Raw genomic sequence first — 12,983 nt, 5'->3', positions numbered from 1 at the left:
AACATGGTAGTGGGAGTGTTCTGGTTTGGGCCTGTTTTGCTGCATCTGGACCTGCATGGCTCGCCATCATTGATGGAACAATGAATTCTGAACTATACCAGAGAATTCTAAAGGAAAATCTCAAGACAACTGTACGTGAACTGAAAAAACAGTGGGTCATGCAGCAAGACAACAATCCTCAACACACAAGTCGTTCTACTGAAGAATAAAGTGAATGTTCTGGAATGGCCGTGTCAAAGTCCTGACCTTAATCCAAGTGAAATTATGTTAATTGTCCTGAGCGGTTCATGCAGGGTTGGACTGGGCCCAGACCCGACCCTTGCCGGCGCTTCCCCTGCCCGACCACTCCTCCCCTGATGCGTTAAATGTACGCGCTCGGGGGGAGGACGTCGGGTGGGGGGCCCTGCGGGGGGTTAGAGGGGCCACCGCACCAGGAGAGAGTTCCTGCTGCAGGCAGTCTAGCACCGACAGAGAGCGCTTTAAATAAAAAAAAAAAAATATATATATATTAGCTCGCATCTCTGGTGAGAGAAGCAAATTTAGGGTGGTAGGTGCCCTTTAAGTTTCTGAAAACATCTCTCTTACAAAATAACATTGACAAAAATATTTTACTTGCAGTACAAAGACTAAAATAGTCTATAAAGTGAAGTCATTTTACTTTTGCCATTTGATGCAGCCTGCTTACACAAAGTCGCTGTTTTGTGCATTTGGTTTGAGAGTACCTAAACACATAATTTAATTCTGCCTCCTTGGACTCATGTTCAGAATTGTATTTTTTTTTTGTTTTAATGGTTTTATTGATTTTTTTTTTTTTAATTTAACATTTTTGCACTTGACAGTTCATAAAACATATAGGGGCAGAATTATCAAAGTACGATTTTTCTATGTTTAAAAAGCACAATACAAAAAAATCATATCAATTTTTTTGTATCTTGCTTTTTAAAGTACGAAAAAATCGTATCTGATCATATAATGGCCGAAAAGTATGATTTTTTTTTGTATTTGAATGATCGTAAAATGCAGGAAAACTTTGCTGACTTTGATCCTTCTGTGCATGATTTTGGTAGGACTCAATGGCACTCTGCAGCTCCAACTTGGCCCAAGGAAAGTCACGATACCGAAGCTTGAATGAATCCAAGACTTTCGTACTCTTCACGATTTTGTCACACTTTTTGTCGCAAAGTACGGAAACGTCGCACTAATGTACGAAAAAGTTGCAGAAAATACGCAAAAGTTGTAACCTTTAAAAAAAAACAAAAAAAAAACAAATTTTTTGTATTCGGACCAGTCGTACTTTGATGAATGTGCCCCACAGAATAGAGAGATGTGTTTTGACCTTACAAAAAGGCATGCTTGCATTTAAAAAAAATATATATATATAATAAAAATATATATGTTTTTTACACAAAAATGCCTGTGTTTAAGAAACCTATGATGATTTGTATTTGTTTCCTTATTACGACCTTTATTATAACAGTGGTTCCTTTAATGATGGCTTTATAGACCAGGATATTTAGTGCCGTATGTGGCTATTTATAGCGCTTCCTCTATATCTATTGTATCTTCACACCTTTTAAAAAAAATATGTCTGAGGTAGACTGAAGCCTTTTGATGAAGGTTCTGTCCCTGTCATCTCAGAAAGGAGTTTGCTTCAGTGTGGAACAGACCTACAAAAAGGAAGTGTATATTTACAGATAAGAATTTAACATGTAAGTTTTGCCAAGACTATGTTTAATTTAACCTGAGAGAACATTTTCACATAACATCAACAAGAATAATTATTTTATAAGTTAATTTGTATATTTTAAAATATTGTATATGTATTTTAATGAAAAAGAAAAAAAAAAATATATATATATAATTTTAAAAATGTCTAACTTATAATTACTTTTAATTTGCTGTATTTTTAGACCCCCCCAAAGCAATGTAAAGTGTTGTTTGCAGTAAACAAGCATTTTTTAGAGCTATTTATTTTTATTTTCTATATTTTCTTGCCATATTATGCCTTTCTTTTACCAATTGCCAAGGGATTACATTTTACCTCTAAAACTCTCTATAGTAAGAAGTATGTGTTCCAATGCAGTTTTGTTTTTGTACCCATTTCCAAAGCCCTCTATACAGTATCTTACAATATGACAATGGAAAAAATGCAGAAATCCCTACTTCTACCACACATGCAGAGCAGAAGGAGGCTGCTTCAACAGTTTTTCTGCTTAGGTTATTAGCCTAAAACTACTCATTTTATCTGTAAACTTATCCTCTCTTATCCTCCCTCCATGGCTACACAGCAGTTTATATACTGTTTATTAACTATGTAGTTTGTATAGCAAACATTCAGTGCGAGTCAAGTGTAACAGTAGATTATATTTTAATCCACAGGTGTTATTGCTTTTTTAAGAGATCTATGGAAGCAATCTCCAGCAAAATATGATATCTATAGAAGTCCCTTATTAATATATGTAAGGGACTCCTATGAAATCTGAAAGGGATGGTTTCATGGAGCTTTTGTAGCAATACCCAAGGATTTAACATTAAGGGGCATATTTATTAAAATTTGTTTTTCTTGCTGCCCTTGAAAGTCATATAAACTCGACATGATAGAAATTCGAATTAACTTCAATCATTGCTGTATTTATAAAATGTCACGATAATGCTTGAATCTTTGTACTAAAGTTTACATACAAATATCCTGAATTTTTCAAGTTGAAAATATTGTTAAAACTCGAAAAAATTGAGTTCAAAAGGATGTTCGCTTCCATGAATCCTCTTTATTTTTCCCAAACAGTAACTGCTCCAGGAGCCATTTTAGGAGCATTGGCACTCTTGGAAAACATTAATGTGTAAAGTTTTACTTTAAAGTGGGTGAAACTGAAAACAATGATGGGATTAACTTCCCCTTGAAAAGTGTCAAGGCCAGACTGTCACTGACTATTCTATTCCTCTACTATTCTAAGCCACCATAGGACTCACTGGTACTTGACAGATCAAATCTGTCAAATTTTTTATTGTACAAAAACAAGTCAACTAAACATTAATAAATCACGAAGTATGGGAGTTTTTTTTCGAAAATAATTCGAAAAAATCGCGTTCTGGTGAAAACCCACGTGTAAATCTCAAAATTATCTAGAAGTATGAAAAAAAACTCATAATCTCATAATAACTTAGTAAATGTGCCCCATAGTGTTTTCTGCAGAACACGGACACTGTTAGCAAAAACCATTTATGGTGGGTTAAAACTATATAAATGAATTAAAGTAACTGTACAAAGAAAAAAACTAATGAAAAAAATAGTGCTGGTTTAAAATTTACAGAATGCTACAACATGGGTAACAACAACAAACTCAGTTAATCATTCAGAGCACTTTTCTGAGGCTGCTTCTAAGACTAGGATTTACATTGTGCATTGTTTAAAAACACTGGCCACAGACCTTTTATTACCTATGTTAAAATGTACATTATATTTTTAACAGCATAGAATACTGCACACAACCCACCACTTCCTGTGAAAATGGCTTTGATGGTGTCCTTAGTGTTCAGCACATCCTGTATACATGAATCCATTTCAGGTCCTGCATTTAAACATTAAATCTTTTGGACGCAACCTTTTTGTAAAAACAATTTTTTCTAGATTGTATAACATTTTTCTCAAAAGTTTCATTCTCGGCTTTTATCACAATGCTTAATTTGCAAAACAATTTTCCTATTTGAATTAGACTACAAATTGATACAGGAACCTGAAATCCTAATGGATGTATAACAATTCACATGTTAGCACAGTTACAAATATTTGCCTGATTTACAGGAAAAATCCCCAGCACTCATGAACTTTTCAGTGGTTTGACACATTTATCAGAGCAAATAAATGTGTCAGTTGAGACTGTGCTCAAGTGATTTGAGTTAATCCTTAATCCCTGTTGTAAAATTACAAGTGAGGAGTAAGGATTCTTAATTTTTTTTTTTTTTTTTTTCAAATGATCTAAAATTATGTTTTTAGTTTGTTTGTTTTTAAATAGCAGTAACCATTGTTACCAAACAAGTTTTATTGTTCTTCATCATAGACATTTTTTTCAAGACAAATATTTTAGTCCTATTAAATATAGCATTTTTCAAAATTTAATATAGCATTTTTTTAACAAAAATACAGAAAGAAGGCAGGTGTTTTAATCAACTTTTTGCCATATATCTACATAGTATATCTATATAGTTTGCCACAGGGTAGCAGATAGGAAAGAAGAACAACAAAAAGCCATGTCTATCAAAGCCTGCAAAAATTCAAATATAAGCTATTGCCAAGTTGCTTACATTTGTTCCATCTTTAATTTGGATACGGACTTTAAGAGAACCCATGTTTTATCTGCTTTAAATTTCAGCCACTGAATTGCAGTTTTATTTTGGTGCTGTACTGGGTTATTAAGACCTCATATACGAAAAAGTCGTAAAAATACCGATCATTACGAAAAAACCCGCATTCGGAGCGTTCATGGATTGATAAATCTCTCCCCTAGTCTGCGCTCTCTTGTCATTGCCCCCACCGGTTGTCATTAGGCGGTGGGGGCAATGACTCCCTCCCCCCCTTGATGGAGCTGCGCATGCGCGCCCATGCACACGTGAGGCAGGGAAAGGTGCAGGAGTGAGGAGGCCAACCGGGTTGCCTAGGGCGCCCGGTTGGCTTGGCCCGCCCCTGATATTTAAATATATATTTGATAATGTTAAAGCAGCAAAAATTGTTCTTTAATCATATGGACAGAGTAAAAGTTTTGTGCATAAGCAAAAAATAGTGTTTTTTTCACAAATGTAAAAAAATTTTTCAATTTATGAAAAATATAGTTGTAGGCAAATATTTTCTTCCACTGCCGGCTGTGCAATTTTTTGTGAAAATGGGATTTTACACTATTTAGCTAAACATTTTTTCATTTTATGGTTTTACTATGATGTGCTTCACAGCTCAGGGTTGGTCAAGTACTAGTTTAGTTTATAACCAATTTTCTATCATAATATAAAGTTGTCTTATAGTATAGTCACAGCACCATAGTGTGAATACAGATAAACATATTTTTGATACACAGGGGCCCATTTACTAAGGTTTTTTATGTTTAATTTATTTCTAGATTAACATAAATGTTTTTTGGCAGTATACGATTGTTTCTTTTTTTTCTTTCCCGAAAAAATCAGATAATTCTGATTTTCTTGAAAAATTTGTATAATTTTTTTTTAACCACAAACATTTGAGATTTTTAAAACTTTATATGACTTTTTTTAGACTGACAAAATGAATGCAAGGTTTAAGCTGTCGGGAGTCCTATGGAAGGTTTTTAATATTCAAAATTTTTTAGACTTGTATTGTAAAAAAACACAAAGAAATGGAACAGTCAGCGACAGCCTGTCCTTGACACATTTTCAAGTGAAACTTAAAGGAATTCTGCCATGATTTTTATGGTGTACTTTTCAGTTCTAAATTACACTTTTTACATAGCAAATAATTCACTCTACCGTTTAAAATGTTTATTCTTGAACCAACAGATGTATTGTTTTAGTTGTAATATTGGGGTGCAGGCAGCCATCTTAGTGCATTGTGCCCAAATTTGAGCTTTCAGAACTGCTTTCCTGCTCCCATGTAACTGCAGAAGTCCCAAGCAGGACTTGGATTTCTTACTACTGAGTGCTATTCTGTTATCTACCACTTTTAGTAATACAGGTGTCAGGGAGCTGCTATCTTGCTACCTTCCCACTGAATGATTAGAAATAATGTTTTAGTTTTTTTCCAACACATAGGCAACTAGGACAAAAAGTTTATTGTCAATTACATAAATCAATGACATAACTAAAAGTTGCTGGACCCCACTACAAACTGCAGGGTCTGCTTCCTATATAGTTATGCCGCTGATTTTCTGTAATACTAGGTCCCTCATGCATACTGGGCCCCCCAGCGGTTGCAGAGTCTGCTTTCTCTATCCTTATGCCCCTGTTTCTAGTATAAATATTGTAAATGATCTGCTTATGTCAATTTACTTTATTGTGAAAGATTTCTGTCTTCATTTACAGATCTCTTTACTGGCACAGAAGGAGCCAAAATGAATGTAACAGACAGCAACATACTAGATACAACAAATGACTATATCTATTCAGAGTCAACTGAAACTTTTGAGAATTCCAGAACTTTTACTTTTCACTTTCTGCCTGTACTTTATTGCTTGGCATTTACCTTTGGACTGGTGGGAAATATTTTGGTCATCTTCGTACTGGTATATTGTAAGAAATTACGAACAACCACTGATGTTTATCTCTTTAACATGGCAGTCTCAGACCTATTGTTTGTTGTCTCACTTCCATTTATTGCCTACACAATCATAAATGAATGGATATTTGGAAATATAATGTGTAAAATATTATCTACCATATATTTTGTTGGTTTTTTTAGCAGTATATTCTTTATAACGGTTATGAGTGTAGACCGCTATTTTGCAATTGTCCATGTTGTGTTTGCACTTAGAGTTAGAAATGTCAGATGGGGCCTTATTGTTAGTATCGTGGTTTGGGTTCTGGCACTTTCCATTTCTACTCCTAATTTTAAATTTCATGAAATTGTGATGACAGGTAATTATACAGAGTGTGTCCTCTCTTACCCAGAAATCAACAGGCAGAATTGGAAAATTTTCTGCAGTCTTCTAATCAACATTTTTGGTTTAGTTATCCCACTTTTCATATTGTTATTTAGTTATTTACACATCATTAAAACATTACAGAACAGTAAATGCAAGCAGAAAAGATGTGCAATTAGGTTGATTCTTATTGTTGGCATTGTATTTTTTATTTTTTGGACCCCTTATAATATAGTTGTTTTTTTAAACATCTTAAAAACCTCTGGCGCAGTGGATCTTGAGACTGACCAGCTGCAAACTGCTGCAGATGTAACACACACTTTATCTTTGGTCCACTGCTGTTTGAATCCTATAATTTATACATTTGCTGGAGAAAAATTCCGGGGATATCTGCGCTTAATAATTAACCGGCCTCTGAATTTTGTACACTCAAGCAGGATAGTGGGATCATATAAAACTTCAGTGAGTGATTATGCATCTTCTACCTCAAGAATAAGTAAAGGTTCATTTTCATCAGAATCCATTCTGTAATTTAGTCTCCTGCTTAAAATTAACGTGCACCTAAAGCATCCAGTGACTGAATACATTGTTGAATGTGTTCAAGGACATGGGAGATGACACATTGGCTTAGTTGAGACATTTTCTACAGCACAGCCAAAAACTCTACAAAAAGGGCTCTAGATTGTCTAATTATGAAAGTTTCTGACAATTACACTGAAAAATAAACCAAAATCAGACATTTCAGTGGAATTAGAAAAGTCCATGGAAGTGAACAGGAAGCTTACACAGAAACCAGTGTGGTTACAAAAATTGCATAAGAATGTACAGATCATATACAGTTTTACTGATCACATCAGTTTCTATGCAGCTTTCTTACACATGGTTTTGTAGCTGCTTCTTACCTTAATAAACAAGTCAGCATTTAAATGTTTTTGTATAAATATTAACCCTTTGTGTTTAAAGCCAAACATAAATACTGTTTATTTGATATGTCTGTTAAACTTCACAGAAGTTTATTTTCATCCAATAAAATGAAATGTATATCTTTTTATAAATGTTTTGTACTAGCAAAATATGTTTGCTATTAACTTCAAGTTAGTTACATTTCTTTTGATTTTCTACAATATTATTAATGTTTTCTTGGTGTCGTCTTTTGTATACTGCTGTATATTACTCCTCCTGCTTAAGTCATCAGGAATCAGTAAAACAGTAAAGAATTTTATGCACTGTTGTATTCTAAAAATGTGCTTGTCATTATGCAGTATATGCAACTTATATAATACAAAATAATATTACAATCAGATGAGATGAGATTTTTTTTTTTCTTACTTAAAATGACAATTTTCTTTCTAGTAGTACTCAATGATACATACTACTAGAAAAGTATATTTTTATGAAAATAATTTATGTAGATACATAGTAACATAGTAAGTTGAAAAAAGATATACAGTGGTGTGAAAAACTATTTGCCCCCTTCCTGATTTCTTATTCTTTTGCATGTTTGTCACACAAAATGTTTCTGATCATCAAACACATTTAACTATTAGTCAAAGATAACACAAGTAAACACAAAATGCAGTTTTTAAATGAGGGTTTTTATTATTTAGGGAGAAAAAAAATCCAAACCTACATGGCCATGTGTGAAAAAGTAATTGCCCCCTGAACCTAATAACTGGTTGGGCCACCCTTAGCAGCAATAACTGCAATCAAGCGTTTGCGATAACTTGCAACGAGTCTTTTACAGCGCTCTGGAGGAATTTTGGCCCAGAATTGTTGTAATTCAGCTTTATTTGAGGGTTTTCTAGCATGAACCGCCTTTTTAAGGTCATGCCACAATATCTCAATAGGATTCAGGTCAGGACTTTGACTAGGCCACTCCAAAGTCTTCATTTTGTTTTTCTTCAGCCATTCAGAGGTGGATTTGCTGGTGTGTTTTGGGTCATTGTCCTGCTGCAGCACCCAAGATCGCTTCAGCTTGAGTTGACGAACAGATGGCCGGACATTCTCCTTCAGGATTTTTTGGTAGACAGTAGAATTCATGGTTCCATCTATCACAGCAAGCCTTCCAGGTCCTGAAGCAGCAAAACAACCCCATACCATCACACTACCACCACCATATTTTACTGTTGGTATGATGTTCTTTTTCTGAAATGCTGTGTTACTTTTACGCCAGATGTAACGAGACACGCACCTTCCAAAAAGTTCAACTTTTGTCTTGTCGGTCCACAAGGTATTTTCCCAAAAGTCTTGGCAATCATTGAGATGTTTTTTAGCAAAATTGAGACGAGCCATAATGTTCTTTTCGCTTAAAAGTGGTTTGCGCCTTGGAAATCTGCCATGCAGGCCGTTTTTGCCCAGTCTTTTTCTTATGGTGGAGTCGTGAACACTGACCTTAATTGAGGCAAGTGAGGCCTGCAGTTCTTTAGATGTTGTCCTGGGGTCTTTTGTGGCCTCTCGGATGAGTTGTCTCTGCGCTCTTGGGGTAATTTTGGTCGGCCGGCCACTCCTGGGAACGTTCACCACTGTTCCATGTTTTTGCCATTTGTGGATAATGGCTCTCACTGTGGTTCGCTGGAGTCCCAAAGCTTTAGAAATGGCTTTATAACCTTTACCAGACTGATAGATCTCAATTACTTTTGTTCTCATTTGTTCCTGAATTTCTTTGGATCTTGGCATGATGTCTAGCTTTTGAGGTGCTTTTGGTCTATCTCTGTGTCAGGTAGCCCCTATTTAAGTGATTTCTTGATTGAAACAGGTGTGGCAGTAATCAGGCCTGGGGGTGACTACAGAAATTGAACTCCGATGTGATAAACCACAGTTAAGTTATTTTTTAACAAGGGGGGCAATCACTTTTTCACACAGGGCCATGTAGATTTGGAGTTTTTTTTCTCCCTTAATAACGTAAACCTTCATTTAAAAACTGCATTTTGTGTTCAATTATGTTATCTTTGACTAATAGTTAACGTTTTTTGATGAGCAGAAACATTTAAGTGTGAGAAACATGCAAAAAAATAAGAAATCAGGAAGGGGGCAAATAGTTTTTCACACCACTGTATGTCTATCAAGTTCAACATTATATGCCCATATATAACCTACCTAACTTCTAGATGATCCAGAGGAAGGCAAAAAACCCCACCCGAAGCCTCTCTAATTTATCACAGAGGGGAAAAAATCCTTCCTGACTACAAGATGGCAACTGGACCAGTCCCTGGATCAACTTGTACTAAGAGCTATCACCCTCACTTGCTAAGAAGCCATCCAACTCTTTCTTGAAGCTATCTAATGTATCAGCCAGTACGACTGATTCAGGGAGAGAATTCCACAACCTCACAGCTCAATTTCTTCTAATTGGAATGGGTGCCCTTGTGTCTGCTGGAAAGACATAAATAAAGCATTAAATAGATTATTATATGATCCCCTTCTATTTTTAAATATAGTTAGCATATCACACCTTAAGCGCTTCATCTCCAGTGTAGACAATCCTAACTTGGCCAGTCATAACTGAGATTTCCATACCCTTTACCAGCTTAGTTGCCCTTCTCTGGACCCTCTATAATGTCCCACTTGAGCACTGGAGACCAAAACTGCATGGCATATTCTAGATGGGGCTTTACCAGCACTCTGTAAAGTGGATGAATAACCCCCTCCTCCTGTGAATCTATGCCCCTTTTAATACAGCTCAAAACCTTGTTTGTCCTTGCAGCTGCTGCCTGGCATTGCTTGCTACAGCCAAGTTTATTATCTACAAGGACTCCAAGGTTCTTCTCCTAACACAGTCCCATTATGGGTATAATTGGCTGCATATTTTTACATCCCAGATGCATGACCTTACATTTATCAACATTAAATTTCAGATAAAGCAGGGTTTTAAATATGAGCTGTTTTATGCAATATCAGGGTTATAGTTTCCCTTCTAAAGGAGAAGGAAAGTCATTTTTGAACAATAAACAGTATTTATTCTGCAGAAAGCATTGCCATGCAGAATAAATAAACAGCTCTAGAAGACAGCAGTTGCTATTTTAAGTAGCTTCCTGTTTGCAGTGTAGCCATTATAGCTCAGATTACACATTCCTAAGGGAGGGAGTTCTTAGCATTCTTGTAGGAGGGGGGGAGCAAGAGAGGGGAGAACTGGAAGACTATGGCCCAGGGAATTAAGGATTTTTCTGAGAGAGAAAGTCAGACAACTGAATCATGTTCCCAAAAAAGGAGACAAGAAGTCCTGTGTTTCTTTTGATTGAGGACTTAGTGCAGCATTTCTTTGAGTGCTTATGGCTGTATTTACATAGACCTTTCTGATAAATATAAAAGTTTCAGAATTCATTCAAGCTTCGGTAGCATGACTTTCCTTTGGCCAGGTTGGAGCTGCAGAGTGCCATTGAGTCCTATGGGAGGCTTCCAAAAGGTTCAAAGTCAAAGTTTTGTGTGCCGTTTACGATCATTCAAATTTTCATGCTTTTAACGCACATCAGAAATTAACGGATTTAATCCGAATTTTTCCTATTGTTCTTTTTAATGTCAGAAATTAGGACTTTGATAAATGGGGCCCCTAAAAGTTCGTAACATGACGTTTAGTTTAATAAAACTGTTACATAGTTACATAGGGTTGAAAAAGACCATCAAGTTCAACCCTTCCAAGTAAAGCCAGCACACACAACCTATACTTACCAATCTATGCTATCACATACATAAACTATATACACAACCATTAATACTAACTGTGGATATTAGTATCACAATAGCCTTGGATACTATGCTTGTTCAAGAACTCATTCAGGCCCCTATTAAAGGCATCAACAGAATCTGCCATTACAATATTACTAGGAAGGGCATTCCACAACCTCACTCGGCCCCTAAAAGTTTGTAACATGATGTTTAGTTTAATAAACCTGTCATCTTCTCTCTCTCAACATTTTTTTTTTTTTAAATAGATGATTTATTACCAGGTCTATCAATTGCTCGCCCTTGTCCTTTTCCTATTATAAACTTGTGTATTCAAGGTCCACACCCTCAGCGTCACAACGTCCCTTCCTCATTCTTCTCTAAAAAGGAGGGGGTTGGACTCCGGAATGGTGTTGCCGATCCATTCTGTTTGAGCCATCTTGAAGAGAACTTAATGCAGTTCTTTTGGATTTTTTGTGTTAAGTATCTCTGAAACTGTTGATTTCAGGTAATGCATGTAAGAAAGTGCTTGATATGTGCATAGAAATCAGTGTACAAATTGTTATATTAAGATGAACCATCTTTTTAAAATATTTTAAATGCACACATAGCAAACAGAAGTCCAGCATGTTTCATTGTAAAAATGCAATGGAATGTGACTATGCTAAAATTCTAATTTGAATGCTTTGGGGTACAACCTGGTAGAATGTAATGCAATAAATTAGTTGGTACATTTAGGTGCATTAAAACCTGCTTCTTAAATATATATCAAACACACTAAAAAAACACAGCTTCTAAAAACAATTTTAGATATAAATGTTGTTTCCAGCATTAGGTTGCACCATCACACCTTTCCACGGTATATATTTGGTCTTACACTCAATAATGTTCATGATAATCCTATACTTGTGTGTTTTTCGAAATGCCCTAAATATGTATATTATAGTGATGGGACATATCCGTTTTAAAATGCAGAAGATTTGTGAAAACAAGAAAGAATGGGAAAGCAGAATTCTAATTAATAACCAACACTTCTAAAACATGCAATTCATGCTTCTTCAACGGTATGTTGGTTATAAAATAGATATAAATGTATCTGTCATAATGTCATAGCAGTGGTTGGGAACATATTCATTTGCATAGTGTAGTTTAAGGGCAATATATTTATGTCTTATTGTGCAGTAAAAAGGTTCATATTTGTCGATGCTGTAAAATTGAGTTTGTGGCCTGTTATCTGAATTGACCAGGCTTCCAATGTTCACTTCAGCATCTTGCCTGCAGGATGAATATTGTGGCTAAAAAAAAAGCATTTGTATTGCTTATTGAATGCATATGCTTATTTGCAAATTGCAAACTCAACACATTCTGTCCTACAGCAACATATGGAAACTTTGATAAGATTAAGTGGCACAGGTCAGCTATCTTGTTAATTATTGTTTCAGACACATCATAAATGCTTTTTAAAAATAAATAGATAAGTTCATTTTATATTTTATTAGCTGCTTAAGGTTGTTGGCTATCAAGCAGCAGGCATTGTCATTGCCTTACTTTGCTTGATAGCAACCTTGTGCTGGAAGTTTTATATAACATATAAACCATGGGACCTGTAATCACCAAATAAATGAAGAAAACCCAACTTTCACTTTTTTTTTTTTCAGTCCCAGCATAGACTTGTTCAATATTGCACTAATTTCTTAACCTTCGATTTTCCTGCTGTTAACAATT

The 12,983-nt window shown here is 35.3% G+C and overlaps 2 protein-coding genes across 4 annotated transcripts in view; both read left to right on the top strand.

The window, feature by feature from the left end:
- The window catches only part of immp2l (inner mitochondrial membrane peptidase subunit 2), a 509,027-nt gene that overhangs the window by 70,093 nt on the left and 425,951 nt on the right, over positions 1–12,983 (top strand). The window contains exon 4 of one of the 3 annotated variants that reach the window (XM_031898961.1): positions 6,043–6,389. The exons of the other annotated variants lie outside the window; for them this stretch is intronic. Coding sequence (XP_031754821.1) covers positions 6,043–6,112 — 70 coding nt within the window. The 3' untranslated portion in view covers positions 6,113–6,389. Of the gene's footprint in view, positions 1–6,042; positions 6,390–12,983 lie in introns of those variants that run through there. 3 annotated transcript variants of the gene reach the window in all.
- Positions 6,049–7,877, top strand: LOC105946838 (C-C chemokine receptor type 4). Its single transcript, XM_018092283.2, has one exon. The coding sequence runs from the start codon at positions 6,072–6,074 to the stop codon at positions 7,128–7,130; it is 1,059 nt and encodes a 352-aa protein (XP_017947772.1). The 5' UTR covers positions 6,049–6,071; the 3' UTR covers positions 7,131–7,877.

This window comes from Xenopus tropicalis, chromosome 3 (assembly GCF_000004195.4).
Source record: "Xenopus tropicalis strain Nigerian chromosome 3, UCB_Xtro_10.0, whole genome shotgun sequence".
Taxonomy (NCBI): domain Eukaryota; kingdom Metazoa; phylum Chordata; class Amphibia; order Anura; family Pipidae; genus Xenopus; species Xenopus tropicalis.
This window is presented reverse-complemented; position numbering and strand designations above follow the sequence as displayed.

What these genes read in the sequence shown, in the direction of transcription:
- LOC105946838 (XM_018092283.2), top strand. Translation starts at nt 6,072, where the DNA reads ATGAATGTAACAGACAGCAACATACTAGATACAACAAATGACTATATC.